The sequence below is a fragment of the Salminus brasiliensis genome, chromosome 7 (genome assembly GCF_030463535.1).
Source record: "Salminus brasiliensis chromosome 7, fSalBra1.hap2, whole genome shotgun sequence".
Taxonomy (NCBI): Eukaryota; Metazoa; Chordata; class Actinopteri; order Characiformes; family Bryconidae; genus Salminus; species Salminus brasiliensis.
Window position 1 is genome coordinate 23,226,533 of NC_132884.1, and position 27,342 is coordinate 23,253,874.

At 41.4% G+C, this 27,342-nt stretch overlaps 1 protein-coding gene across 3 annotated transcripts in view; it reads left to right on the forward strand.

Annotated features, from left to right (window-relative positions):
* wwc3 (WWC family member 3) overlaps nucleotides 1–16,708 on the forward strand; it is a 53,331-nt gene extending 36,623 nt beyond the window's left edge. Inside the window, exons 6-23 of one of the 3 annotated variants that reach the window (XM_072684223.1) lie at nucleotides 1,655–1,784; nucleotides 2,214–2,360; nucleotides 4,485–4,558; nucleotides 6,233–6,481; nucleotides 7,771–7,860; nucleotides 8,159–8,709; nucleotides 9,425–9,551; nucleotides 10,420–10,503; nucleotides 10,747–10,833; nucleotides 10,992–11,187; nucleotides 12,266–12,460; nucleotides 12,710–12,810; nucleotides 12,979–13,126; nucleotides 14,357–14,506; nucleotides 14,613–14,705; nucleotides 15,113–15,343; nucleotides 15,577–15,704; nucleotides 15,799–16,708. In XM_072684223.1, the coding sequence (XP_072540324.1) occupies nucleotides 1,655–1,784; nucleotides 2,214–2,360; nucleotides 4,485–4,558; nucleotides 6,233–6,481; nucleotides 7,771–7,860; nucleotides 8,159–8,709; nucleotides 9,425–9,551; nucleotides 10,420–10,503; nucleotides 10,747–10,833; nucleotides 10,992–11,187; nucleotides 12,266–12,460; nucleotides 12,710–12,810; nucleotides 12,979–13,126; nucleotides 14,357–14,506; nucleotides 14,613–14,705; nucleotides 15,113–15,343; nucleotides 15,577–15,704; nucleotides 15,799–15,865 (2,848 nt within the window). In that variant the 3' untranslated portion in view covers nucleotides 15,866–16,708. The remainder of the gene's footprint in view (nucleotides 1–1,654; nucleotides 1,785–2,213; nucleotides 2,361–4,484; nucleotides 4,559–6,232; nucleotides 6,482–7,770; nucleotides 7,861–8,158; nucleotides 8,710–9,424; nucleotides 9,552–10,419; nucleotides 10,504–10,746; nucleotides 10,834–10,991; nucleotides 11,188–12,265; nucleotides 12,461–12,709; nucleotides 12,811–12,978; nucleotides 13,127–14,356; nucleotides 14,507–14,612; nucleotides 14,706–15,112; nucleotides 15,344–15,576; nucleotides 15,705–15,798) is intronic. The other 2 variants (XM_072684224.1, XM_072684225.1) reach the window with 2 other exon arrangements.
* Nucleotides 16,709–27,342: the final 10,634 nt, after the last annotated feature.

Consider the following 27,342-nt stretch of genomic DNA (forward strand, 5'->3'; position numbering starts at 1 on the left):
GATTGGTCTTCATCTTCTTCTTTAAATTCTGCGTTGTTTGTCAGATCAGGACGGGATGCAGTGCTTTGAGTGCTTCTTTGGCTTTTTGGCACTCAGTTGAAGTGTGAAAATGACGCATCTAAGTGGAGTAACACCCTGTTTCACTTGAAGAAGTCTTAATGTGAGCGCAGAGTATGTAATAGGGTGTGGGTGAGGTTCTTGGGTAAACTATATTTAGGCAGCTGTGTCCCAAACGTTTAGGCCAGGCTGATTAAGTGAGGCGCATGAGGCATGGACTGGGAGTGAGATGATTTTGGGTGTGTGAGTTTATTGACCGTTCAGAATGATATTCGTAATGATATTCATTTGTATGTATGTCTGTAGGACTTTCCCTGTTAATTACATCCATTATTGTGTGTTCCTGACAATTAATTTGTCAGTTTTTCGAGTAATACGGTAAAAATGAATGTTGAGAAATTATTCAGGAGTTCCTTTATTTATTCATGCATACAGTTTCAACTCCATATAACAATGTTCAAATAAACAGATATGCATACATATTATATGATCATTAAAGTTATGAAAAAGAAGAAAAACCTTCTTTTAGCATGAACAGGTGGTTTTGGAGAGTATATCATTATTTAATAGTAGATCTGGACCCCACAGTGAATCAGGGGGCTTTACAGTAAGGCCTGATATTCTTCATTAGGCCACATGGGCTGATGAAGAAATGGCACTTAACGGTACCAATTGAGGTCTAGTTAAAGTCTGAAAGACCAAGAACTGCTTGTAGAATTGCTGGAAAAGCCAATCCAAACCCCTGTTTCTTTGCGAGAGATTTAGCAGAGTCTGGAGTGGTGATGCATTGCACAAATTATCTTAATGATCGAATCATCATAAGTGTTCTCACCTCAGAAATTGAGCACCAGAAACTTTGGATTGATGTTAAACCAGAATTTCATGGCCAGTGAGCAAAGGTATAGGCTGTGGAATTTTAAGAAAAGAACGCCTCTCCAACTGTTAAGTGCTGGGGTTGGATTTAATCATGCTTTGAGCTTGTGTTGCAGTGAGTTGCAGGGGAAACTGGAAAAGTGGAAGAATGAATTCAATGAAATGCAAGCAAATTCTGGAAGCAAAAATCCCAACCTCTGTAGAAAACAAAAAAGCTAAAAATGAAGAAAGGCTGTAGATGGCTTCTGTAGCAAAACACCTTAAAGTATACAATGGACTACCTCAAGAGGTGCAAGCTGACTGTTTTGCTTTATGGCCCTCACTCTTCCCCAACCTAAACATCAGAAAAAATGTCAAGACTCCCACAGAAATAAAAGCCTTCTGCAAAGAAGAGTAAGTGAGAATCACCCAAACAAGAATTGAAAGACTGCTGGCTAGCAGAACTGTTTACAGGCCATGCAGAGTGGTCAAATGTTTTCTTTGGGCAAGCTTTGGGCTTTTCCATTTTTGTTAAAGATGAAAATAAAAAGGTATGTTGGACGAGTCATTGTCTGTTCTTCTCACTCACTGTATGATGTGTATAAATCAGCTGTTTTTTTTTTGTTTTTTTTTGTTTTTTTAGCTGGATCAGTTTCAAATATGCATCATCGCTAAGCCAATTGCCAGCTAATCATAGCAAATTACTTTCCAATTTACTTTTGTAAATGATTGTTTGCCTTCGCAGAATCGACCGGAAGATGTCCAGCAGTCAGACCAACTACAAGCTGGACGAGGCGCAGGCCATCTTCAATGAGCTGCGGAGCATTAAGAAAGCCATCAGCTCAGGCGAGAAGGAGAGGCAGGACCTCATCCAGGTCAGCCGCTTTTCCAGCACAGATGCTACACTCTCTCATGGCGTCACCTGACTGGCTGTTCGGGTGGAGGAGGGACGGTGCCCCGCCATGTTGGCTCACAGATTTGAGCCTGTTAGCCGTGCTCAGGGGTTTGGCTCTTTCATGGTGTCCTACCCGCAAGTACTTTCCGGCCGCTTCAGTGTTTATTGTTTAAATCTGAGCTGCAGTTACAGTTCCCCTCCCTGCATACACTGCTCAATACTGCCACCTTGTGGCAGACATTTAGATCTGTTACACTTAGTTTGTCTGTTTTTAAACTTTAAAAAAAATAACAAAACTAGGTATTGCCCCCTTGTTTAATCTGGTACTGTGCTGGTATTAAAATTTGGTGTGCAGTAACAAATTTAAGTCTTTTGAAAAACCTTTTCTCTCCTGGTGTGTCTCTCTCAGAGCCTGGCGAAGCTGACCATGAATTTCCACAGCCTTTCCATCAGTGACTCAATAAACGAGGTGGCCAACAATACAGGGACTCTGAGCAACTCGTGCAGTGTGCAGCAGTACGCAGACACTGGTTGCCAGACGGACTTGATTGGAGAGGTTAGTATTTTTGTTTGGAACTGGGATTAAATGGGCTTAACACACACACTTCCAGAATTAATACTTTATAGTATTTAATGCATGTTACTGTATGAAATGACAGATCAAAAAGGAAGTCGTGAAGTCGCAGTGAAAATTGCATGCATTAAAGCACATTAGGAAAATTTTACTACTGTTAGAAATGACCAGGGTTCCACTGTTTCCTGCAAAGTGTGGAAAGCCTGGAAAGTTGGCGACAAATTTTCCGTTATGGAAACTCCTGAAGGATGAGAAAATTGCAAAAAAAAAAAAATATATATATATATATATTACTGAGTTCCTAGAAAAGCTGAGCTCTTGATCCACTGAGATTGTAAATCTTAGCGACTGATGCTTTATTTATTGATGTTTATAATACTGCACATGTCATGTGGACTGATACATACACCAGCTTCATGTTTTACAGTGTTCAGTGCTAATGACTGCATCTACTCAAACGCAAATGTAATTATTTTATATTAATCAATAAGATACTATTACAGTAAGCTTTCTTTGTTAATAGTTGTTTTAACAGTGTTCGCTGCTTTAATTTGCAATGGTTTCTTGTTAGCTCGCAGCAGTCGACTATTTCACTGCTTCCAATTTGGTAACAGATTTACAGATTTTAAATGAAAGATTGTAAACGCCAATCTGTACTTCTGCGCTGAATCTACACCGTAGCTTCTGCAAAGCCGCATAGCCTATGCCATAGCCTGATGCACACCGCCCCAGAAACGCCCACCACTTTTAAATTCAGTTGGATGAAATTGGATCATGGGTGTTGCACACAGTAATGTAATGTAAAGATAAATGGTTGCAGATGACGAACCAAATCGTCAAATCCACCTGCTTTTCATTTTCTGTGTCCAAGCACAGAAAATTCACCTACCCTGTGCCTCAGTTCAGTGGCTGTACGGCTTCCCTCTTCTTTCTTGTTCGTTGCAGACATTTTAGTAAAAGTAATCAGCTGTTTTGCTCCAACTCCAGAGTAATCCCCTCAGTTTCAATCGCCATCATTTGTACTGTACTAATGGAGTCAACACAATGAATTTAAGAACTGCCCTCGCCGGACTAATGGCTTTGGTTGCAGAGCGATGCAGATGCAACTATGCACCAGTATAAAGGCTAACAACAGCGCAGGCTATGCCATAGAGCCGGCCTAGGGCACCACATCCTTAATGGACATGCACATATTTACCCCTAATAAATGAGACCTTGAAAAAATGTTCAAGTTCAAGCTTTAGGTTTGTGACTTTCTTTCTGAATTGCCATTATTTAATTAGACTGTCCATCTCCGTGGGCATCACTGAAAACAAATGAGTCTCACATTTGATAAACACCAAAGAATTTACAATGGGGTTTGCCTCTAAACAAAAGTCTGCTTATACTATGCACTAGGTGTTGAATAGTATGTCCACCTTGTGGGTAGAACCAAGGATACTCCATATATGTATGTTGTGATCTATCAAGGTCATGAAAGAGGTCATGGAACAGTCCTAAAAAATGTCTTTTTTTTTTTTTTTTTTTTTTTTTTTTTCTGAGAAGAGTGAAAACTTTGACAGCTAACATTTTGCTTTCAGCACTTTTCTTCAAAATGTGAAAAAACAGCCATTGTAGGCTATATTAGTACATTGGCTTTGTACAATAAACTAATTAATCCACTGCTGCTTTGGTTCTATTTTAAGTGTGTGTTCAGACATGGCAAGTTTTGTTCTGTTTAAACGAACCCTAGTGTGATTGCTCTGTTAGTGTGGATAAGTAGAGCAAGGAAGAACACCACCATCCAGACTGGTGTGTATCAAACAAGTGAAGAAGAGACCTCCTGAGCAGGTTTGCCTCTGTCCACTTCCGAACAAACTCTGGTGTGGTTTGTTTGATGTGTGAATGCAACACAGAGCAAAGACAAACACAGGATAGCCTGGTCTTCTCTCTGCAGACCTGCTTTGGTGTGTGCTGACCTCTTAAATTTGAATTTCTGTCAGTTTTTAATGTGTTTTGAGCATCTAATCGTAAGCTCTGAATCAGTAATTATAAAATCCGCAGACACACAATGATCCCTATACACATATAACCACACATGTTTGTTTTGTTTTGTGTCTTTTTCAGCTTGGTTCACAGGAATCCTCACCGTTAGTTGACAAGGTCAGACTCAACTGGCAGTTCGAAGAGGCCAAGAAAAAGTGAGTCCAGTTTAATATGAGACACTGATTACTGTACTGCTGAACAACTAACTTTTTATATTCTGAATCCAGTGTTTACATACTCTCCCCTTATGAAGATACTCTTCTACTAGTTCATTGAGATCTTAAAGGGGGGGGGGGGCATCCAGATTATGTTGCATTTTAACCTTTTCTGTGTTAAAGCTCTCTCTGCTGCCTGTATTAGAAGAGCCTCTGAATGTTACTACTCACTGAGCCGAGAGGCTAGTAATCACATGCTTTATCAGCTGTGTGACTCTGTCTGGCTCTGCTGTTTTTCTGTGAAACCCACAGTTGCCTATGGCATCACACTTGTAGGTCAATGCTGTGTGTAGTTAACCTTTCAATTTAAAGTCAAAGTGACCGTATTAAAACTAATAAGAATAAAGTTTTCCTTTACCTCAAACGGTGGCAATCATCCAAGATGTACAAATGTATGCTGCATGAGTAGAAACAGTATTTTTTATGAGTCATTTATATGTGTAACAGTCTCAGAAACCATATAACACAATTTTGCATTATTAAAAGGTACCCTAGAATGTAATTTTGTTTTTTGTTTTTTGGTTTTTTTTTTTGGCAGAGCATGTAACTGATATATCATGAACCATGAACACCCTTAACATCTTCATTGAAAAGAAATCCAACATAACCAAAACAGAGCTGTTTTTTTTTTTTTTTTACCATGAGATTTGAAAAAAGCCACACCTGGAAAAGTGAGCAAGGGCAGGGCTAAAAGTTAACATCTACAATCTCTTCAGAGAATGAGAGAACAGCAACGCTGTGTGCTAAGGCCTGGGCATCATTGCAGTAGTGTTGTTACAGTAGTAAAAGCTATGCTATATTATGCATTTTGAGTCAAACACAGTGCCGTAAAGCAGCTAATAAAAGTCAAGACTTACTATTTATACTTCAGAGAACAACTTAAAATGTTCAGGAAATGTGTACTTCGGCACCTTTATCACCTTTACATGGTGTGATGGCTGAGGATTTAGTTCTGCTTTTGGCACAATGCTAATTGAAGGAGTGTAAGCTGTTAAATCTGACTGAGAGGCTGCGTGTGAATCAGTGGCCCCTGTCAAAAGCACTACGTTGCTCCTCAGCTGTTACTGAGTGTAGTGATGGAGCTAGTGAGCAGAGATGACCTGTTCATGTTTCCATAGCAACAGTGCTGGCCACAGAGCTCCAGCTGTGACGTCAGAGGGGGAAACAGAGGTGGGCAGGAGAAGTTGGGGAAAGGGGGGGGGGGGTGAGACCTGTGGAAACTTGCGTGCTTCGTGACTGAGTCATGCCGTCTGAGCTCCAGAATACACAAACGCACATTCAGGTCCATCTTTGAATAACGCTGCCATGATCTACAACATGCATGACCGCCGTTACACACCTGAACCTCCATACTTCCACAGACAGCACAGACTCCTAAACACAGAGTTGTGTTACTGATCTGCGAATGACTGTTTACTGTCCAGACAGTGTAAACAAAGGAATGTACAGACTGAAGTCAGTGTCTATTCTATGATCTTCTAATGATAACTCCTGGTCCCTAATAGGCATTCATTTAAAATTGGAGGAAAACGTGCATGTGTGTGTGTCTTCAGATATGTGCACACGTTTTTCTATACCTACATTGTTATCTCTCTTGCTCTCACTCCCTCGCAGAGTGTCCAGTATTCAGCACCAGCTGGCACAGTTGGACAGTGAGAGCTGGTCAGGGCGCGCTGAGGCAGACCGGGACCGCGACTGTCTGCAGCTGCTGAGAGAGAAGGAGGCGTTCCTGCAGGAGCTGACGCTGCTCTGCCAGCAGCAGCACCCTCCAGAGGTCTTCCTCCAGCTGGACGAGGAGAGGCGCAAGCTGGAAGAGGAGGTGCAGAAAGCCCAGAGCACACAGAGCCAGGGAGCCAACCAAAGGTCAGCACACAGCACTGCTGCCCCTTTATTGCTCAACTGTTCAATGCAGACGGAAGGCCATTTTCTTTTTTTGATCAAAGAATTTTAGAAAATTATTTTAATTCAAGACTATTCAGAATCTAGCCTCCTTTTTACCGTGTCGTGTCTTGGTTCCTCTAAAGAAGAATGAACATGAAGAATGTTTTTAGAACTTCACGGAAGTGTTGACGGGGCAAAACCCATTACAAGCAAGATGCTACCACTTAAAATGTTGCAAGAACTTTTAATGGTGCGTTTACAAGAATGTTCTGGTTTGCAAATTGTGCTGATCTTCATGGGGGCTAACTGCTGCTGGTAGCTCAAATAAAACCCAGGCACTGCTGGCAGGAGTAAAAAGGGTGTTATCAGCAGAGAGATGCAGAATAGCACTGGCACTAAACAGATAACAGTGCATTCCAAAACATCATCCTGGTAGCATCATTGTATAACAGCATAAAACAGCAATGGTGGTATAGCATAGATGCTCTGTGGTAAATAAGGGTCCCTCATTCCCTCACCGGGCAAAGAGACCGCATCATTGAAGGCCCGCTTTTCATGAAGAGTGATACTCTGGAGATAGATCTTGTTTTTATAGAGATACTGGCCACACAAAGAGGCAGCAAAACACCCTTTAGTCTGAGAGTTCAATCTGTCTTAGTCTTGTACCTTGCAGACTTTTTAAAAAGACCAAATAATGGAATTATGGCGTGTTTTAGGTTGCTGTTTGGTTTATAAATAGTATATGACTTTAGTTGGGGTGAGAAATGCTCCTGTTTACAACCCTGTTATTGTATTTGGGTTGACAGGTTTTTAGCTTTTCCCCAACTTGCTTTCCAGAGGTTTGGCTTTGTCGAGTCTAACTGTTAAATAAAAAAAGCTTGTGCTTTCTCTTCTGTAGTGCGTTTAACATCAGTCTAGCTTGTTTTTGAAGGAACAAACAATAGAGAAAAGAGTAAATGACTAGCATTAGCTTTTAGCATAGCGCAGATCCCGGTTTGCCTCCACGGACAGTAACACTCATTTGCGTACATCACAACACGCAATCCCAGAAGAAGCACAGTCTGGAGGTGATTTGCTATTCTCCCGTATCAACAACATATTTGCCAGAAGTTGTCATTGTATTTTATAACTTTGCCAGCTTCACTTGGGCTTCTGCGAGTGGGCTTAGTATATTTATATATAGCTAGCTGTGGAGCCGTTGAATTGTGTTCTCTAGAATGATAGTGCTCCATCTAATACGGTTGGAATGTGTGCGTGTGTCTGTCATGTAGGATACTCCAGCAGGAGAAGAGGAATGTGTTGCTGAGACAGCTGGAGGAAGCCACTCGCATCACCACCTATCTGCACTCTCAGCTCAAGAGGTACACTTCACATACAGAGCTCTGCATACTACAAATAGTCATACAGAATGTAATTTTTGACCGTATAGTGTAATGGGTCGCACAACATCTCAGCCTGATGTAGTTTGCGGCAGTTGGGTGATTAATGTACATAAGCCCACAATAGTACTTTGGAACTCCAGTGAAGGATCTCTTGGATGATCTTCTACATTTGGGATAAAAGAAAACATATATTGTAGTTATCTGCTAATACTGTGTGATTCCAGTATCATACATCTCTAAACTGTCGCTCACTTCCCACCCCTCTGTCTTTCCGCAGTCTCTCAGCCAGTTCGCTGACTGTGTCATCCAGCAGTAGTCGTGGCTCTCTGGCCTCCAGCCGAGGCTCTTTAGCATCTAGCCGCGGCTCTCTAAGCTCCATCAGCTTCACAGACATCTATGGCCTTCCCCAATACGAGCGGCAGGAGGGCTGTGTGGACATCCCGGACCCATCCTTCCGCTACCTGCTGCCTGTAGAGGCTCCGTGCCGAGACACTTCTGCGTTTGGCCCCAAGCGGGGCCATGATGCTCCACAGTCGCTCACCTCCCTCTCCTCGCGCTCTTCACTCTCCTCCCTGTCCCCTCCCAGCTCCCCCATGGACACACCCTACCACTCAGGCCCACAGGACTGCCCCCTCACCCAGATGACTGAGGAGTACATGGAGCTTGCTGGCCGAGGTCTGGTGCTGGAAGGGCTCCGAGGACAGACTCAAGTCCAGCAGCAAGCTGCTCTTTCTGGGGAAGGTGAAGCCGGAGGTCCCTCTGCATCTCACCTTCTGGAGGGCAAAGGCCTTAGAGATGCTGGAGTTCAAGGGCCATACAGTTCTACAGGTAGAGATGGTCACATCAAAACGCAGTTGAGAATTTAGTCTTTTCTAAATAACAAGGTGATGTTTAGGTAAATATTTTCTTATTGCTTGAGCTTGCCAATTATACTAATGTAATCTTGCAAATCTCACTTCAATTAATTACATTTATTAATGTATTCAGTAAACTAACATTCATGGGGTATTTTCAGATGCACATGCATCCAATTGGTCACATTTTGACAAAATCCACCCCATTGAATATGGATATATAATGTTCCATTCACATGAATCCAACAGACTTCTGACATCCTCCCCCTCCCCAAACAGAGCGCAGCAGCAGTTCATGTCATTATTTGCTCATCCCCTAAGTATATTTCATTTTTATGGTTCTTGTAGTGTGAAGGTGATGGGTGAAAACCTTAACCATAACTGCTATTAGAGGCCTCTAATTAAAACAGTTGTTGGGCCTCAAAGGGAAATTTTCCCCATACCCTGTTACAGGTGACTGGTTTTTGAACTTGTCACCTTTTTCACTGCTCATGAGATTTTATGTCTGAAAGTAAAAGTGCAAAAGAAGCGTGTGTGTTTAAAAAAAAAAAAAAAAGTATTCTCTTTATTATCCATATTCCACTACTTTTCATTACAGTTTAAGTTAATTCCTTCATGTAAATGTCTCTTTTTTTGTCTTTCTCCCTCTCTCTGTCTAATCTCATTCTGCATTCTCTGTTTCTATGGAGGCTCAGGAGTGACCCTGCGTTCCAACAGTGTAAATCGGAGCGGCCGGAGGGCTCGCCGTGTGTCTGCCGGTGTGAGCGAGGATGTCTTGGCCACAGACAGCGGGGTGTTTGAGGCCTGGAGCAGGAGGTTAGAGTTGCCAGTAATTATTTATATATATATATATATATATATATATATATATATATATATATACACACACACACATGTCGCAGCAGCAGGGAAGATTATAAAACATATTTAACCCTTTTTTTTTGGTGGTCTTTAGTAGCCTACATGCCGTTATAGCACTTTCTACATCTACTTTCTAGAATAGTGAGGACCACACTGATAAGATAAGATAAGATAGTCCTTTATTAGTCCCGCAGTGGGGAAATTCACAGTGTGACAGCAGAAAGGGATAGCAGGACACTCAGTTACAAAAATTTAGATAAATAATTTACACTATGTACACAATATAAATAAGAATTAAAAAACAATAAACAAATATTATTTACAGCAAAAGACTCTTAATTGCACATGGGGGGGGGGGGGGGGGGGGGGATATTGCACATAGTATTCCCTGAACATGAACATGTGTGTGTAGTTAAGTGTGTGTGTATGTGGTCCTCTGGGAGCAGTGTTGGTTGTGTAGTCTGACGGCAGCAGGAAGGAAGGACCTGCGATACCGCTCCTTCACACACTTGGGGTGAAGCAGTCTGTCGCTAAAGGAGCTGCCCAGTGCTGCCAGAGTCTCATGCATGGGGTGGGAGCTGTTCTCCAGCATGGATGCCAGCTTGGTTGTCAATGATGAATGTGATTCACATGACATTCCTGTGTTCTTGTGCCACAACAACTACATTTTCTGAGAACACATGTAGGATTGTAGTGTAGTGACTGAATTAGCCACACAGGCTTTATGTATGTATTGCATGTTGGTTTAGACAGAAAAAGAGTAAAGTGTGTGTGTAAGTCAGCGTTTTGTCTTTGTGTTGATATTCTTGATGAATTTTCTCAGCAGGACAGAGGAGGCAGAAGATGTGATGTTTACCCGAGACACCATCAGTAATCCAGAACCTCCTCAAGTCCAGCTTGGACTTCTGTAAGTAACTCACTCATGCGTTCCCTTGCTCTCACTCTCGCTCCTGCGTACCCTTGCTCTCACTCTCGATCTCTCATGCTCACTTGGCTCTTTTTATCTCTTCATCTTTCTTTATTTCAATCTTTCTAACTTTCTTCCCTATGCTCTCCAACTTTGCCTCCCTCTTTCCTCCTCTCTTCTTTTTTTTTTTCCCCTGTTTGAGAGTACCATGGTAGTTATACAGACTCTCACACTATTCCACAGGTATGATTCGACCTCCATGTCTCTACTGCTGCATGTGCTTCAAATGAGAAACCTGAGCAAGGCCACTGTGAGAGACGGCTACAAAGTGTAAGTCAGTTGCTTGCACTTTTCAAACAAAGCAAGCACATGGTTTAAATGATCATGTAAATACCTAGTTAAAACGCAGCAGCTGCGTATGGAGGCGGTTAATTGTGCTAGCTGACATTGTGTGTGGGTGTATATGTGCTTCCTTGTGCATTTCTCAGCTATGTGAAGGTGAACGTGCTGCCCGTGGACTCCAGCCGGCCGTGCACATACTACTGCTGTAAGGCCCAGGAGCCTCGCTCTGCGCTCAGCTTTAACGAGGGCTTTCAGATCCCGCTGCCTGCTGGAGGTGCCAGCTCCCACGCCCTGAACCTGCAGCTCTGTGCCCTGGGACCCCTCGGCCACGAGGAGCTGCTGGTGAGTGCCGGTTGACACACAGAGGTCTATTACTGAAGTGTAGCAGTAACAGAATAACATCCCCAAGTCCAGTCCCAGAGTTTCACAATACTTGTTTTTTGTGCTCTAGCACACCTGTCACAGCTCATTAGGAAAACGTGTTGAATCGAGGAAAGACATACAGTTGAGCAAGATTGTGATCCTTGCTGCTTATTATTATAATAAATAAATAAAAATAAGGTGAGGCTGAGTAACGTCATGACACTGGAATTTCCTACATCTGTGAATACTTGTCTTAAAGTACTGACTTTTCTTAAAATCTCTCAAGAAATACCAATTCTCGTATAATGCTGCTTGAAAGTAAAAAAAATAAAGTTGTTTGTATGCAGTCAGTTGGATAAGAGACCGCTATCTAACGGTCAGAGTTTAATCACAATAGAAATGAACCACCAGTATTTGCATGTAAACGTAATAAAAATGTGATAAAAATAAAAATGATATCTCTATAAATATAGATGTTTTATTACACCCCTAGTTTGCCGGTCAAAACAAACACTGAAGTTCTCAAAAGTATCCACCCTTTCAAAAATCCTGTTTTCAGTGACCAACCCACTGGAAACAATATGTGTGGACAGGATCTGAAGAGTATCAGAATTGCCTGTTGACTTCCCTAACTTGAATTTTGTCACTGTATTTATAATAAGAACTTAAAAACAGTCAACATATTTATTCTTTAATATGTCCAATTATCTCTGATCAATAATGTGGAAAATTAGTTTTAGTATTGCTTCCAATATTCTCTGTTGATAGTTGAATGCTTTTGTCAACACTAGACAAGAGGCTATAATGTGCAAATCAAGCCCTCTGGTATATGAGTGTTTTTACTGTGTGCTGTAAAAATCTTAGCCAGTGTGGAAGTGTGGGCAGATAATATTTAATAGTATACGCGAGATAGTCTTTAACCACATCACATCACATGTTCAGCAGTGTGTTTTTGATAAATTGCAAGACAGATTCAGTCATATTATTGTTATTAATGCTATTAAAAAGAACAACATTATTCTAGAGGTTACAGCAGGCTGATGTGTCTGTGTCTCAGGGCTCAGTTCAAGTGGCATTGGCGGATTGTGCAGGCAGCACAGAGATGCTCTTCCAGTGGCACCGTGTTCAGTTGCTGCTGCAGACCCTCAGCAGTGTAGAGAACCACCGCCCAGAGCCCAGCAGCCTCTGCCAGCCCAGCCACAGCGTAGATGAAGAGGAGGAGGAGGAAGACGAAGAGCATGGCACAACCCAGGCAAGCTCACAACTTGACTGAGCTCTGAAATGTCTCCAGTGCTTTGTTTCAGTGTACTAAAATGTCTCTCTGCCTCTGCATATACCTTCCTCTCTTTCGGCCTCCCTGTCTTTCCACCATCCATTCCATCTCTCTCTCTCTCTCTCTCTCTCTCCCTCTCCCTCTCCCTCTCTCTCTCTCTCTCTCTCTCTCTCTCTCTCTCTCTCTCTCTCTCTCTCTCTCTCTCTCTCTCTCTCTGTGTGTGTGTAGATGTCTGTGGGCACACAGCTGGACGAGGTGAAGAGAGGGCTGGATCTGAGTGAGGAGGAGCTAGAGAGGAAAGAAGAGCAGGGAGAGGCAGTGTCTGAGAGGTACACAAGCACCGGCGCCTTACATTCCACATTCACTCCCTCGGTTTTCTCATATCACCTCAAGTGAAATATAAAAGCATGTACCGGGTAAATGTGCAGCATTGTGGCAGAAATACGCCCTTGCCATTTTTCACTCTGACTGCACCCCTGCTTTTGGTGTGTGTTCAGGAGCTGGCAGGCGGAATCCGTGGACAGCGGCTGCAGCAACAGCACAGCGTTCGTCACTCCCTGTCCTGAGGGTTTGTGCGCTGAGGGCATCTGTATAGCCACCGGAGGGCGCTGTGTCCATCACTCTGACAGGTCCCTTGTTATAAAGGTAACCTGCTTATAAACTTATTCTCATGGAACTTTTTCCACCCAGCGGTTACCTTTGTCTTCAGGGTTTGGATGTAACACTATACAAGCATAGGGAAATGAGTTTTAAGTATTTAAGTATTAAGCCATCAACAATGTATCTAATTTTCATTTTACCAAGAAGAGGTAAAAACTAAGAGGGGGAAAAATCCTAAGATTAGAATATCTGAGACAGTTATTTTGATTAGATTTTTTGAGGTTTGCTTACCATGCTCCCATGTCTACCGATCTCTGACTGAGTGCATGTCTTAGAGTGTATGTCTACCTCAAAAGGCCATAGTGGTCATTTTTGACTGGATAGCACATTTGACACAAAATGACACCTAATGAAAGACAAAGGCTTTTACATATTGAACATATTGAAATATCTGGACATTTGCTTTTCATTTGAACACTATTGAGAGATAGAAGTAATATAACTAAACACAAAACTGAGGAAATTAAAAAGTTAGGACACCCCTACATGTATTACTACTCAAAATGTGTAAAATTAGAATCTGATGCACCACAGATTTTGGAGGAGCCTGTCTTATTTATAGTGAGATCCAAACAGCTCTGAGTCCTTCAGAAAGAAGGTTGTGTAGGAGTCTGGAGAGGGATTTAAGAAATCAGTCATTCCACTGTCTGCAAACCAACATTTTCCCTGGCAATGCAGCTGCATCTGGTTTCCCCCAGAAAATACCGGAGGTAAAAACTGACCTTTAGATTTTCAAAAACCTACTAAATCAGAGTAAAATGTAATTGTAAGCTAAATGAGATCAGATGAATAGAAATGTCGTCATGGAAGAGAAAAATAAGAACAGAACATGAGAATCAAATGAACACAGCAGCAGTTACATACTACAAGGAGCCTAGCCTCAATGGCAAAGCGGCCGCTGTGGATGTTGTCTCGGAATCCTGGGGTTTCTAATGTTAAAAATGAGGGTCTGGGCCTGGTTTGAGTCCTTTGGTGCATTGCTGCTAGAGCAGAAGGATGAGTTGTAGGACAAGTTGGGGGAGTTGGTTGGCATAAGGATAATAGGGTTGCCATGGTGTTTCAATGCTGGATCAGGTAATCTCAGTCTGATTAGAAGCTTAAACAATAAACACCTGTAGAAAGATTGCTTCAGCGCATGTCGTCAGGTGTAATCAGATGTAAGCCGTTTCTAATGTCTGTCATGTTGATGCACACTCATGCTTGATATGCACTCAGGTTGACAAGGCAACCAACACAGAGCTCATAAGGATGCAGCCTAAGGAACGTCCTGGGCGCTGGGGTCACGCACCCCCTTTCCTGCGCAGCAGCACGCTAGCTCGCTCACACACTTTCTCACCTGGAGCCCGCAGCCAGTACGTCTGCAGAGTGAGTCACATTAGTTCTAGATCTCACACACTCGCCCCTGTAGGTGTATTTGATGCCCTCTGAACTCTTTTTTCATTCTCTTTCTTGGTCTCCCTGTGTTTCTCAGCTGTACCGCAGCGACAGTGACAGCTCCACCCTACCAAAGAAGTCACCGTTTATCAGAAACACTCTGGAGAGAAGAACCCTGAGATACAAACAGGTGAGCAAACGGCACGGTTTCATAAATCTAGTTTATCTAGTTTTGTAAGTAGTCAGTTAGTTTGAAGGTGATCTGGGAAAGTCTTTAAGAGTCCCATGCAAGTGTTATGTTCTAAACTGTTAGTTAATTCTGAATTGTAGAGATGGGAGAATCGATCAGCAATGTATCGGTATCAGACAATTTTCAGCCCAAATATGCAACCAGACAATATTTACTTACATGTACTTGGCAGACCCTGACAGCTGTGTGTCTGTGTGTCTGTGTGTCTGTGTGTGTCTGTGTGTGTCTGTGTGTGTCTGTGTGTGTCTGTGTGTGTCTGTGTGTGTCTGTGTGTGTCTGTGTGTCTGTGTGTCTGTGTGTGTCTGTGTGTGTCTGTGTGTGTCTGTGTGTGTCTGTCCCATCTGCAGCAGCCTCACCGTACCTCTCTGGCCGAGCAGCCCACACGTACCTCTCTGGATCTGGAGCTGGACCTCCAGGCGTGCCGGACGCGGCAGAGGCAGCTGAGTGAGGAGCTGACGGCTCTGCGGGAGCTAAAGGTGCGGCTGGAGGAGCCGGCCCCCCGTGGCCCGACAGAACTGCCCCATTGGGCCCTGCGGGACGAGCGCTTCCGCACCCTCCTTCGCGAAGCCCAGAGACAGGTACTCTCAAAGGTTTGACATCACCTGCACATGACTGAGTGACCAGAGTGCAGACACACCGCTGTCTCACTGTACTCCAGTGAACAAATGTTAATTTAATAACTTTAGGCAAGACATGATGATACACAGCCCCTCAGTCTTAATCGTTTTTATTCCAATTGTCAGCTGACCTGGAAATTTGATTCTTCTGATTTTTTGTTTTTTCACACATTCTTTTTCTTCCGGTCTCTTAGGCGAAGCAGAGCAGGCAGGAGCAAAGACAGGAGGAAGCAGCTGAGAGAAGGTTGCGGAAGGCCTCTAAAGAAGTGTTGCAGATGAGAGGCCAGAGCCACAAAGAGCCGCTGCCCGTGCAGACCTTCAGGTGAGCTCCAGAAGTCTTAACAATTTAATGTGGGGAGTGATGTGCTTAAGCAGTGTTCTGTCTCCCGCATTGAAACCATTGTTTGTCGTAACAGAGAGAAGATGGCTTTCTTCACCAGACCAAGGTTCAACATCCCACCTCTACCAGCTGACGACGTGTGACCCTCCTGGACGCCATACTATCAGATATGAAGTATTTGCTTTTTTTTTTTTTTATTATTATTATTATTATATTTTTTTTTTATCCAAACCCATGAAGTTATTAGAACAACCATGCAGTTATTACAGCACAAATAATAAAAATATTAATATGCAAGTTTCATCAGAAAGCTGCAGAAAGCTGTACATTAAGTGTGTGTGTGTGTGCGCGTGTGATCGAGCGGGTGCGTGCGTGCGTCCGTGTGTGTGGTTTTACTAACGCACACGTACACTGACATTTTGTGTAATTATTGACACCTTGGCTGATTTCCCCTGAATGTTGAAAAGGGGGGAACAGTTGTTTTATAAGAGAACAAATGATCTTTTTACTCCTGTATAATGTACTTCTGAAATCTCATCGTTTGTGCTCATGTAAGGCTGGAAGACGGGAACAAAGTCAGTTTAGACAAATTCACTGTACTGTAACTTATTTTATAGTACTTTTCCTTGAAGGAAATAAACGCTTCCTGCTTTTTGATGTATTTTATAAAGCTTAAAACAAATAGCACTTACTGTAAGTGTTCAACGTACAGTAGAATGGAACTTTCGGCTGATTTTGTTTCTGTTACCTGATTCTTTAATGTTATTTACTTAAAATGTCACTTTTTGATCCACTTTTATTACAGTTGTCATTGTCATTTGTGCTATTGTTATATTAAAATTAATAATATTAATTATTACTTGTACTTTTCAATATATAGATGACTATATGAAACACTGTTTTCATTTTTTTTTAATGGCGTCTGTAGGAACATCTGCAGTGTTACCTCTTTTGTAAAGATAAAACCATTAAACTGTAAAAGCGCAGCTGTTTTGTGGTCATTGGCAGTACCTTCCTTTCTTCACTGTTATGGACAACTATGATGAAAATGAATGAATGTTATGACCTCTTATAGTGGCTTATTGGTCAGTGTGTGTGTGTGTGTGTGTCTTTGGTGGTGTCGCTGTCTTTGGGCAGGAGAGGGCGCTGTCTTCACTGTAGGTGTTGGTTTCTCCTTCTTTGTTTTCTTCACTTCCAGACAGGATCAGTGGACAGAATCTCCCACTGTAAGAAATATAAAAACATAGTCACATTGAGATTTAATCCCCAGCCACGAACACAATATTAGCAGGTAGGCAAGTCTTAATATAAAAAATGAACATTGTAAAGGTCTATTAAGGTTCACATTTTTATCACAATTATTTTAATTCAGAAAAAAATGAATTAGGAAAATGCACCTGATGGTCTGAATTCCTTTGTTTTTGAGTCTAAATAGGCATCAAACCTTTGGTTTCCTCTAGATTTTGTTCTTGGGCAAGATGGTAAGGATAGCAGTCTCTGTCTGTCTTTATGTCCCTCTGTCTATCTTTGTGTATCTATCTGTATATCTTTCTGTCTATCTGTCTGTGTCTCTCTCTTGTCTGTCTATCTATTTCTGTATCTTTCTGTGCCTTTGTCTATCTGTATCGTTCTGTCCATCTGTCTAGCTGTATGTATATAATTGGTTTTCTGCCTGTCTGTCTGTATCTGTCTGTCTTTCTGTGCCTTTGTCTATCTGTCTCTTTCTGTCTATCTTTCGGTCTGTCTATCTTTCTGCCTATCTGTCTATCTGTATGTATATAATTCTGTGTCTCTGCCTGTCTGTCTGTCTTTCTGTGCCTTTGTCTATCTCTTTCTGTCTATCTTTTGGTCTGTCTGTCTTTCTGCCTATCTGTATCTGTCTGGCTATCCATCTGTCTTTCTGCCTGTCTGTCGTCATCTGTCTAATTATTCTGTGTCTCTGCCTGTCTGTCAATCTGTCTGTCTATAATATCGATCTCTTTTCTATCTCAGTCTCTCTGTCTGTCTGGCTATCTTTCTGACGAGCTGTCTATCTACCTAACCCTTTTTATCTGTCTATCTTTCTGTCTATCTCTCAATCTTTCTTTGTCTGTCTGTCTGTCTCTCTATCTTTCTGACGATCTGTCGGTCTGTCTACCTATGCCTTTGTGACAATCTGTCTGTCTGTCTTTTTGTTTGTCTATATCTCTCTGTGAGCTGTGAAGGTGCTCAGACAGCTGTACAAACATCCAATAAAGTATGGATTCGCATGGTGAGAGCTTACGGGAGCAGACCTGGCCTGCTTACCTAAACAGCTTGTGTGTTGATCCTGGTATACCTCATTATTTAATAACAGTAGATCCCGAGGACCTAATACAGCATTGCTGTGTAGCCTGAAGAAATCTCTGCCTAGAAAAATAATCCTCTGCCAGTCTTCATTTTCCTAGCTGTAGAAGACGTGAGGTAATGTTCTGCTTTCCAGACGTAACCACATGTGCTCATTTACAGTGCATTCCAGCAAGCTGATTTTGTTTGGGTTTGCAACACAATGATTGTGCCGTTCCTATGTCCAACACCAAAACAGGAAAACTGAGGTTGGTTCTGCATTTAAAGAGCAGGCAGGAAAGTTGCTGCTGTAATCGGTAATCTGAAAGGTTGCTGAACCATAAGGATGTAAAACGCACTCTGAGAACTTTCCATGGCAAAGTTTGGCTACTTATCAAGAAAAACCACACATTAAACTTAATTGTCAAATTGCATGGGGTGTTTTCCCCTGAGAGGCCAGCGCACTAAACTGTGACTCGTTTAAACGTCAGAGATCTGCGCACTCTGTTTCCATGAGCCCTAACAGCACAGACTTACTGGCATAAAACAGGACCACCAGTGCTACTGTAACTGTAAAGTCATGGTTTATGGCCTGTTCCACTGAGACTAGAAAATCTGAGAAATTCTTACAGACCTGTGTTGTAACTTCAGCAGTTTTCAGTTGGGTGATGTCAAGAAAATACATTTATTTGTGTTAAATAAAATCTTTCAATGTATAACGGTATAATATTAGTAATGCGGGTTTACACACCCAATAAAACCCTGTTATTTTGCCTTCGAGTGCAACAGACAGATTCTTCTTTTATGGAGAGCTTGTGAAAAATGATCAGCATGGTTTTTATTGGCTGGCTAACGTGACCTTGATGGCTCACAGCAGTATAGTATAGCCTAGCCCAGTGTTGGCGTCCCCTCTGGGTTCTCTCGATGCACCCAGTCCCCCCCCATCCACCCAATGGTGCTTTCTCTGGATGGCCAATTCTCCAAGCGGTGCTTCATCGATTCTCCTGGCTTTCAGGAGGCTTTCACTAGAGGGCTCTCTCTCTCTCTGTGTGTGTGTGTGTGTGTGTGTGTGTGTGTGTGTGTGTGTGTGTGAAATTTGAAATTTGATGACGTAAATAAGTTCACGGTTTGTCACTTCCATGTATCGTAATTATTAAACTTTGCCAAGGAAAATGCATTTTTCTTTTTACTGTTATTGAGTGCTGATAAAGTGTGCTTTGAGTGGAGTGTTGGATGCTGGATGCTTTCTCTACTCTAGTGAGTGATTAACAGCAAACTTAACACAAGCTGATCTGTGGATCCACTGATCTCTTGCTGTACCCCAAACATGCTCTTCTCCACACTTTCTCTCACTCTTGCCCTCATGCTCGCTCGTCTTCTCATGTCTCTCACTAGCTTTCTCTGTCTTCGCTATCTCGGATATTTCTTATTCACTAAACTGTAAACAATAAATGTAATATAGTTTACTGCAGTACTGTTTTTACTGTATCTTTTACTGTAACTAAAGTTTTCATAAAACATCAACATGAACAGCATCATTAGTTTTACTGTACAAAGGACAAGAAGTGCTTAGCCAAGATATGAAAAATCTCCATATGTTCATTAATTTGTGGGTGCATGTATTGTCAAACATATTTATTAATAACAATAATTAGCCGCAATAACTTAACCTAAACTGTAAATCGTAGGATTTGCATGGTATTGTGGGAACTGTAGTGGTTCAGAAGTATTAAAACGGCTTAAATAATCTGGATTATGGTTTCTGCCTGTGGAAGAGTTTCCCTACCTAGTTGAGACCACAGCTATTACAATGGCTGGCCAAAACTAATGGAACCTATTTTCTCCTTGTCAGCAAAGCACTATTTTGTTACCCTTCTGTGTTAATCTTGGCCTGGAGTTGTAAGCCTTGTGATACTGATCAGTTTAAACAATAATGTTATTGGTCTGACCCTGGAATCCAGGCTGTCAAGGTAATTTCTCTACTGACAAGAATTCCTCTTTCGTTGGGTACTCTAGGGGCATCTAAACATATTCATTCATTCATGCCATGCATTCATTTTATTCATGTAATTTATTTATTCATTCATTCATGTAATTTATTCATTCATTCATCCGAGCCATTCATTCATTCATTTACTGGAGCCGTGCATTAGAGTTTGCTCTTATACAATGCTGATCTAACTGAACTGAAAACCTCCCTGTTCAGACACTAGCATCAAATTGATTAAAAAAGGAATCCAGTATGGAATAAGCAGCAATAGTGTGTGTGCCATTGCCCCAACGAATCTACAAACTGTGGTTGACAAGAAGCTGAACCAAAGGCCCTGAGATCTGTGAGAAGGGGAAAATATTGGAAGCATTCTGTAATCCAGGAGATACCAGTTCACATCTGAAGAATTACTGTTTAGTGACATTGCTTCTGTACACAAGAGGCACCGTCCCTACACTAAATCTATAGCAGTGTTCCCGAAGTGTCATTTGTGAACCCAGACATTTGCTTAAAAACAAGCACTTTCTAAGAGTTATGTTTCAGAGACTGGCCTTTAGCTTCTACTGGAAGAAATGTGGCCACCTCCTCCTTCATCTCCCGCTTTCTGCGCACCAGGCACCAGAAGGACAGAAAGATATAGGTAACGCTCTTTTAAACACTTCTGTTTTTTTATTCATTCATTATGATATACAGACGAGGACAGCTCATCTCACTGTTCCTTGAAAAAATATCAATGAAATATGTATTAATAAATCAGCACTGTGTCGATTATTTAGGGCTAAAAAAAAATCACATTTACCAGAATGATTAAATACGGAACAACTATTCTATAGGTTGCATTGTGGACACTTATCCCCCCCAACACCAACTACCTTCTGATTAGATATACACATCGCGTTGGCTGGATTAATTTGCATAAAGTTAGTCTCAGCTTAACCTTTCACCACACCATATCTCCCGAAAGTGGTGTAAGTATGTTCCGAGCCTAAATACAGTGGTAATATCATAATTTCACAAGCACACATAACACCCAGAAATCGTAAGCTGTAAATCGATGGATTTGCATGCTATTGTGGGAGCTGTAGTGGTTCAGAAATATTTCTATGGCAACTGTAGTCTTGTTTGTCCCCTCCTAAAAAGGTGCAAGCATTTGCTACTGTATTATGTACAAAAAAAGGGGGCTCTGCATTTGGTGTGGAAAACACACACACAGTGAACTAAGGGCAGTGAGCACAAGGGCAGTGAGCACACTCCAGTGCCTGGGGAGCAGAGAGGGTGAAAGGCCTTGCTCAAGGGCCCAACAGTGGCAGCTTGCTGAGCCCGGGTGTCGAACCGACAACCCTGTCATTAATAGCCCGGAGCTCTACCCGCTGAGCCACCAATGCACCACATAAAAATATTGGGCAATCTTATAAAAATGGTTTGCTGTACTTAATAACTACACTTTAGCGTATAAGGAAAATTCGGACTTTATTTTTGAGCAGTCATTTGAATCCCCAGATCCACATCATCACTTATAGACTTTGCCGTTGTGGATGATGAACTGCACAGGTGTGGTTTGAGTCTGAATCACTTGCTGTGTGGGACAAAGCTCTACTGTCATCTAGTCTTCAACTTTCAGTGTACTGAGCCTCCCCCCACCTGTCTCTACCCTAACCCATCCAGGGAGCCTCCATCCATCTGGAAAATGGCCGCCTTCTCTTCCCACACAAACATCATCCTGCCAGACAGCTCGCCTCCCAGGAAATAGCTCCTCGGTATCACAACAATCATAAAAATAAACGTACGTATCTGATTTAATTCGTCTTGCAAGGTCAGGCTGGAGTCATCTGGAAGTGATTGGAGACCAGGTTGGGGGGGGGGAGGTAGTAGCTGCTTTTAGTCATCTGGGAGGATATTTCTAGATAGTTCTATCTCAGATGTTGAACGGATGCCTGGAATGTGAGTATTAGCGTAATTTTACCTGTCTGTAAACAAATATGGTCAGGCTCATATAGATTATCAACAGATGGTCAAATTGTTAGCGACCTGTTTTAGGGGTGAAGTTACAGTTAGTGGAATCTGTTGTAGTAATAATAAGCTACATTGCATGAGTATCTATACAGCATCAACATAACATGCAGTATAATAACCTATTTTATATTCAGTAATTGCTCAAACATGTAGATTATGATTTTTTTTCACTGCAACTTTTGAAATGTGGATGGCATTCTGGGTATTATTTTATTAAACAATAAAGTTTCTGGATTTTTTATTATTAAAAGCTTTGATCTTCTCATCATTTGTTTTCTTCAGGTATTTCCTAGAAACTGCTTGGCCTTTCCTGGAAAGCGTGGCTAGATGGCCTCCGTTGGTAATTGAGAGTGAGGGTAAGCTTTGAACCAATGCTTTCTCACAAATCCTACACTGATCACACAGCATCAGCTTTGGTCACCAGTGCCTGCAGCTTCAGCTTCTGTTGTTTCCTTGTGTTGGCTTTGGGAACTATGCATCTGGGTCAAAGGCCAGCTTGTGGCAAGAACAAAAAACAGATTCCCTGCTCAGAAAATCCCATGGAATTCTGTCTCAAGAGCATTGTGGTGGAGCTACTGAAGCTACTGAGTGTGCAGGGAGTGTGTTTGTGAGCTCTGGGATGAATAGATATGCTCTCGGTGAAGGATGTTAAAGTGCTCTCTAATCTCCTCTTTCACGTCTTTTTTACTCGCAGTAGCGCTCACTGTCACATTGGAAAGTTTAGCTGAAGTTCTGATTCGGGAACTGAATGGTGGAAGCATGAGGAGAAAGCTAGAACGTTTGTTCTTTCCTCTTCTCTCTGGGAGAGCGAGTGTTTTTATTTAGTCGCTCCCTCTCTTTGCTGGTAGCACATTTATGGGCCTCTCAGAGCAACATTAGTGAAGACAAGTGACTTCCCTTTCCAACCTCACAGGGGGAAAAGTCTCTGAGACTGCATAACTTAGTTGTTGACTGTTTATCTCCACACTCTTAAGTGTTTGTAAATATACACTACCAGTCAAAAGTTTCAGAACACTCTTTAAAAATGTCTAAGAAATACTTTAGCTCTATTTTGCTTTAACAATCAGCTTCATGTTTCTCAAAGTGTCCAGTTGTGTAGTGGCAAGAGATGTAAGCCAGCAACTGGAAGGTGGCAGGTTAAAACCCTGGGACCTGAACATAACACGGCACATAAAGAATATATATAAATTCCATATTTTTTTCATATTTTTATATTTTTTAATAATTCAGCAGTCAGTTGAAGGGATTTAATATTAAATGATTCATTGCAGAGAAACGTATAGATTTCTTTACAGTGGTGGTGGACAGCACTTTATTTGCCATCACGTTAATCCACAGGTGTTTAAGTGCACTTTTGATGATGGTAAGTTAGTGATGGATCTGAAAAAAAAATACGTTTTCCTTCATTTTTTTTAATAGTTTGAAAGAAACCCATATTGAGACTCTTTGGCCCAAAGGTTGTTTAAAGATCTGAGAATGTTGAGGGCTGATCTTACAACAAGGGGATACAACGTGTGTTTTTTTTTTTTAACATAATCTGATTACTTTCTGTTACTTTTGGATTACTTGTCTTTTCAAAGCCAGCTATGTAAATTAAGACAAAAAAACCCTAACGTATAAAGCCATTTCAAACCGTCCTGTGTTTCTACACCAAATACCAAACCATCTCATGTCCACCTTCTCATCCTCATAAACAAATCCCCTGTCTACTACATTATATGTACCATTGCTGCTGGAATCAAGCATTATATCTAAAATGGGCAGTTCAAAGGCAAGGGAATTAATGTAAAAAGATTAGAATGGTTTTACTGATGATTTATATTGGTCTATTAATCATGAAATCTGGCTGAAACAGCATGAATTCCATGTTCATCTAAAGTGGTCTAAACTGGTTTAAGCTGGTTTTAACCTGGTGCTGGTCTGGTTTGCTGGTGTATGCTGGTTTTGCTGGCAGGACAGTGTAAAGGACAGCTGCCTTTTTCAGATCATGCCAGAAACTAAAAGATTTCTCTTTGCCAGTGAGGATGTATAAGATTTATCTTACAGGTCTGTTGTGACAGAAAGAAGGGTTTTGACAACGCAGCAGCGTCCAGCAGTCAGCTAACTGTACAGCACTCCTTGCTCATCTACAGCGATTCAACAGTGTTTTTCTTACCTTCAAATGTTTGAGTCTTTTGATGCTGGTAGAATATTTACTGCTGGGGGACAGAGTTTTAAATATGAGCATTACAGAGTTTTAAATATGAATTTCTTTTGAAATTTCCATTAGTGAATGTATTTTTACAGCACCAGAGAATGCAAGCACCAGATTCCTCACCGGAGGCACTGTTCCACTCAACTAGCTCCATGTGTGTCATTATAAAACAAATGAAAAGTCACAACAAACATCAACAGCCGCTTCTCACAAAATAGAGTAGTGATCCTGTTTAGGCTGTAATGTAATCCTGCCTGTAACCATACTTAATTATTAGCGACTGTTTTTGATTATTCTGTTTTACACATGTATTCCGTTAATACCCACACAATATTATTGTATGTAATATTAATATTGTTGAAAATGAACCTAGTCAGTTAAGATATTAAGATATAGGACAGAGGCTCTTGTTTTTTTGTATCTTTGCATTAGAAAATACAGAGAAGTTGGCCTCAAACTAAAGTAATATGTGGGTGTTTATTATTTATTAATGAATGTGTTATTTATTGATATTATTTGTGAGTAGTTATTCATTTATTATAGCTATTTACTTTATTTAATACATGTATTACTTGTGTACCTTTTCCAAATACAGGATCAGGAGTTGCTTTACATCAGCAGTGTATTCATTAGCAATATACACCCATGTATTGATACAAATTCAATAGCAAAAAATCATAATATTATACATTTTGCAGTTTTTGACATCAGAAGTAGGTCACATACACAAGTTGTTGACAAACAACTTCAGTCCTGTCAACATTTCGAAACTGTCATCCCATAATTCCTTTCTGTCCCTCTAGCCCGTTTCTTTTGATTTCCACTGAAATTCAGGTCAAGAATGCGACACACATGCTCAGAGATGATCTAGGCCTTTGATCTGAGCTGGAAGAGCGAAGGCTGGGGTCTTGAGCACTCTGGTCTGCTGCATGTGTGCACACTGGGTAACACACTGTGGTCAGTGTGACACTGGGCTGGTCATTAGCACTACAGGCACAAAGCTCACTTGTCCCTGGCTAATTGAATGTAAACAGTGCTGGACAGAGGACATTCACACTGGAGACAGCGGCCCAGGAAAATGAACCTGTGGTTGCTGGAGGAGGGTTACTTTAGGTTACTTCATTTTGTTGGCATGTTTTGGTGAATGTTTATAGCAGTCAGACAAATCGTCAGAGTTGTGTGCACAGGCCACCAGATATTTTATATAGGCCACCTATATTTTAATCACCCTCTTGTTGGCTTAAATAATGCACTGTTTAAAAGCATATAACCAGCTGACAGTGAGAACTAGCCAGGCTAAACTATAGTGTAGGGAACAGCTAGCATGATGTCCATATGTCCAGATGAGTTAAGTCCAGAACAGTTCTTTTTTTTAACAGACTACATTTCTTGTCAGTAGAAGTCATTATATGTGTGTGTGTGTATATATATATATATATATATAAACAAACATTGTTTCCAGCACATACACCTTTCTATATTAGTATTAGTAGATAATGCAACAATTAAATACAGTCATTTTTGTTGGTACAATTTTTATTTGATATTGTTTGATTTTGTTTGGTCTACATTGACCAGTAAATCCATCATTGTTGAATTATCCCACTGATATTTGTGCTGTTGTACTTTATCAATATATCAACACAGCCTCTTCACTAATCACATTTATTCTAATGCAAGTATTTACTTTTTTCTATTTAGGCCGAAAGCCTGTCTGCCTGGATCAGACAACATAGAAATGCTGCACTGGAAACACTGTTCGTTTTATGTCACAAACTTTTATAAATATTAATATTCCTTACATTATTTGAAAGAATATTTATTACACACAGAAATGTGTTAGGCTGACGCCACACCACACTACAAGTTCAATTACCAGTCACCAAATGACCACCAAAATAGAGAGCCATTCCATCTAAGTTTTAAAAAACGCACTGTGGGTAATAAAGAACAGATCTGTAGATGACTGTACATTACTGTTAATCATTAAAGGTTCTTGTACGAGTCCCAGTGGGCCTTTCGCTTCATGTCTCTGTCTACTTACATCGTTGTGTGGGAACTGTGTGGCCTATATCTGCCCCTTTGTTCTCTTCCGTCTCCATCCCACTGAGCTGGGCATCCCAAGAGGAAAACACTCCACTCTGGCAACCCACGCCAACACAACCAGCTTCTATCAGATAGCCTTAAGTCACTGCTCATTTGTTTACTAAGCTGTAAACCTGGTAGCCTTTACACATTCCCAACCCCCCCCCCACACACACATGTTCACTGTTAGGCGTGATACAGTTCCGCAAAAGCATCTCAGGTTAAGACGAAGGAAGGCTGAACTGATTCACTTGCCATACAAAAGAAAAGTAGAGATTATGTAGATGTTTGAACATTACTGTGAGCATTTGATTGCATTCAACCACAAGAGTATTAGTGAGGTAAATGCTACTCTAACTCATTCCAGAGGTATTGAGTTAGCATACTTCCACACACCCCACTACACACTCACATATACATCTTTATTGATGCTACTCGGATACTTGCTGCTAATACTGTACACATTAGAACTGTTCTCTACTACCTCAGTAACTGTTGTGTTCACCTATGCTATAGGCTGACTGCGTATAGCTATATGTCATATAGCGTTACATACCCCCACACCCCACCACACACATTCACTACTGAGTGCTGTGTAAGAGCTGCCCTGTCCTGTCTGTGTACTGTGTCTAATGTCTGTTGTATTTATGGCATTTATTGTGTTGTTCTGGATCCATGTTGCACATTTATGTTTGCAGTGGATGAATCTGTACTGTATAGTTTCTGTTCCATGTTGCGCCATGATGGTCCTGGAGGAATCTGTTTTCGCTCCACTATGTACTTGCACTTAGATGGAATGACAATAAAAACCTTGTGATTCTTAACTCTTGAATGGGGCTTCACCCCTCCAGAGAACACAGTTCCACTGCTCCATCTCCTAATGTTGGGGGTTTTCGCATTTAAGGCATTGAGCAGATGCTCTTCTCCAGTGCTTTACTGTTTACTCTACTCTGTTTGTATAGACTAGAATCCAAAAGATACCTCTAAGCTAAGACACTACTAAACATTACACTTCGCCCAAGTAACTCAAGCGA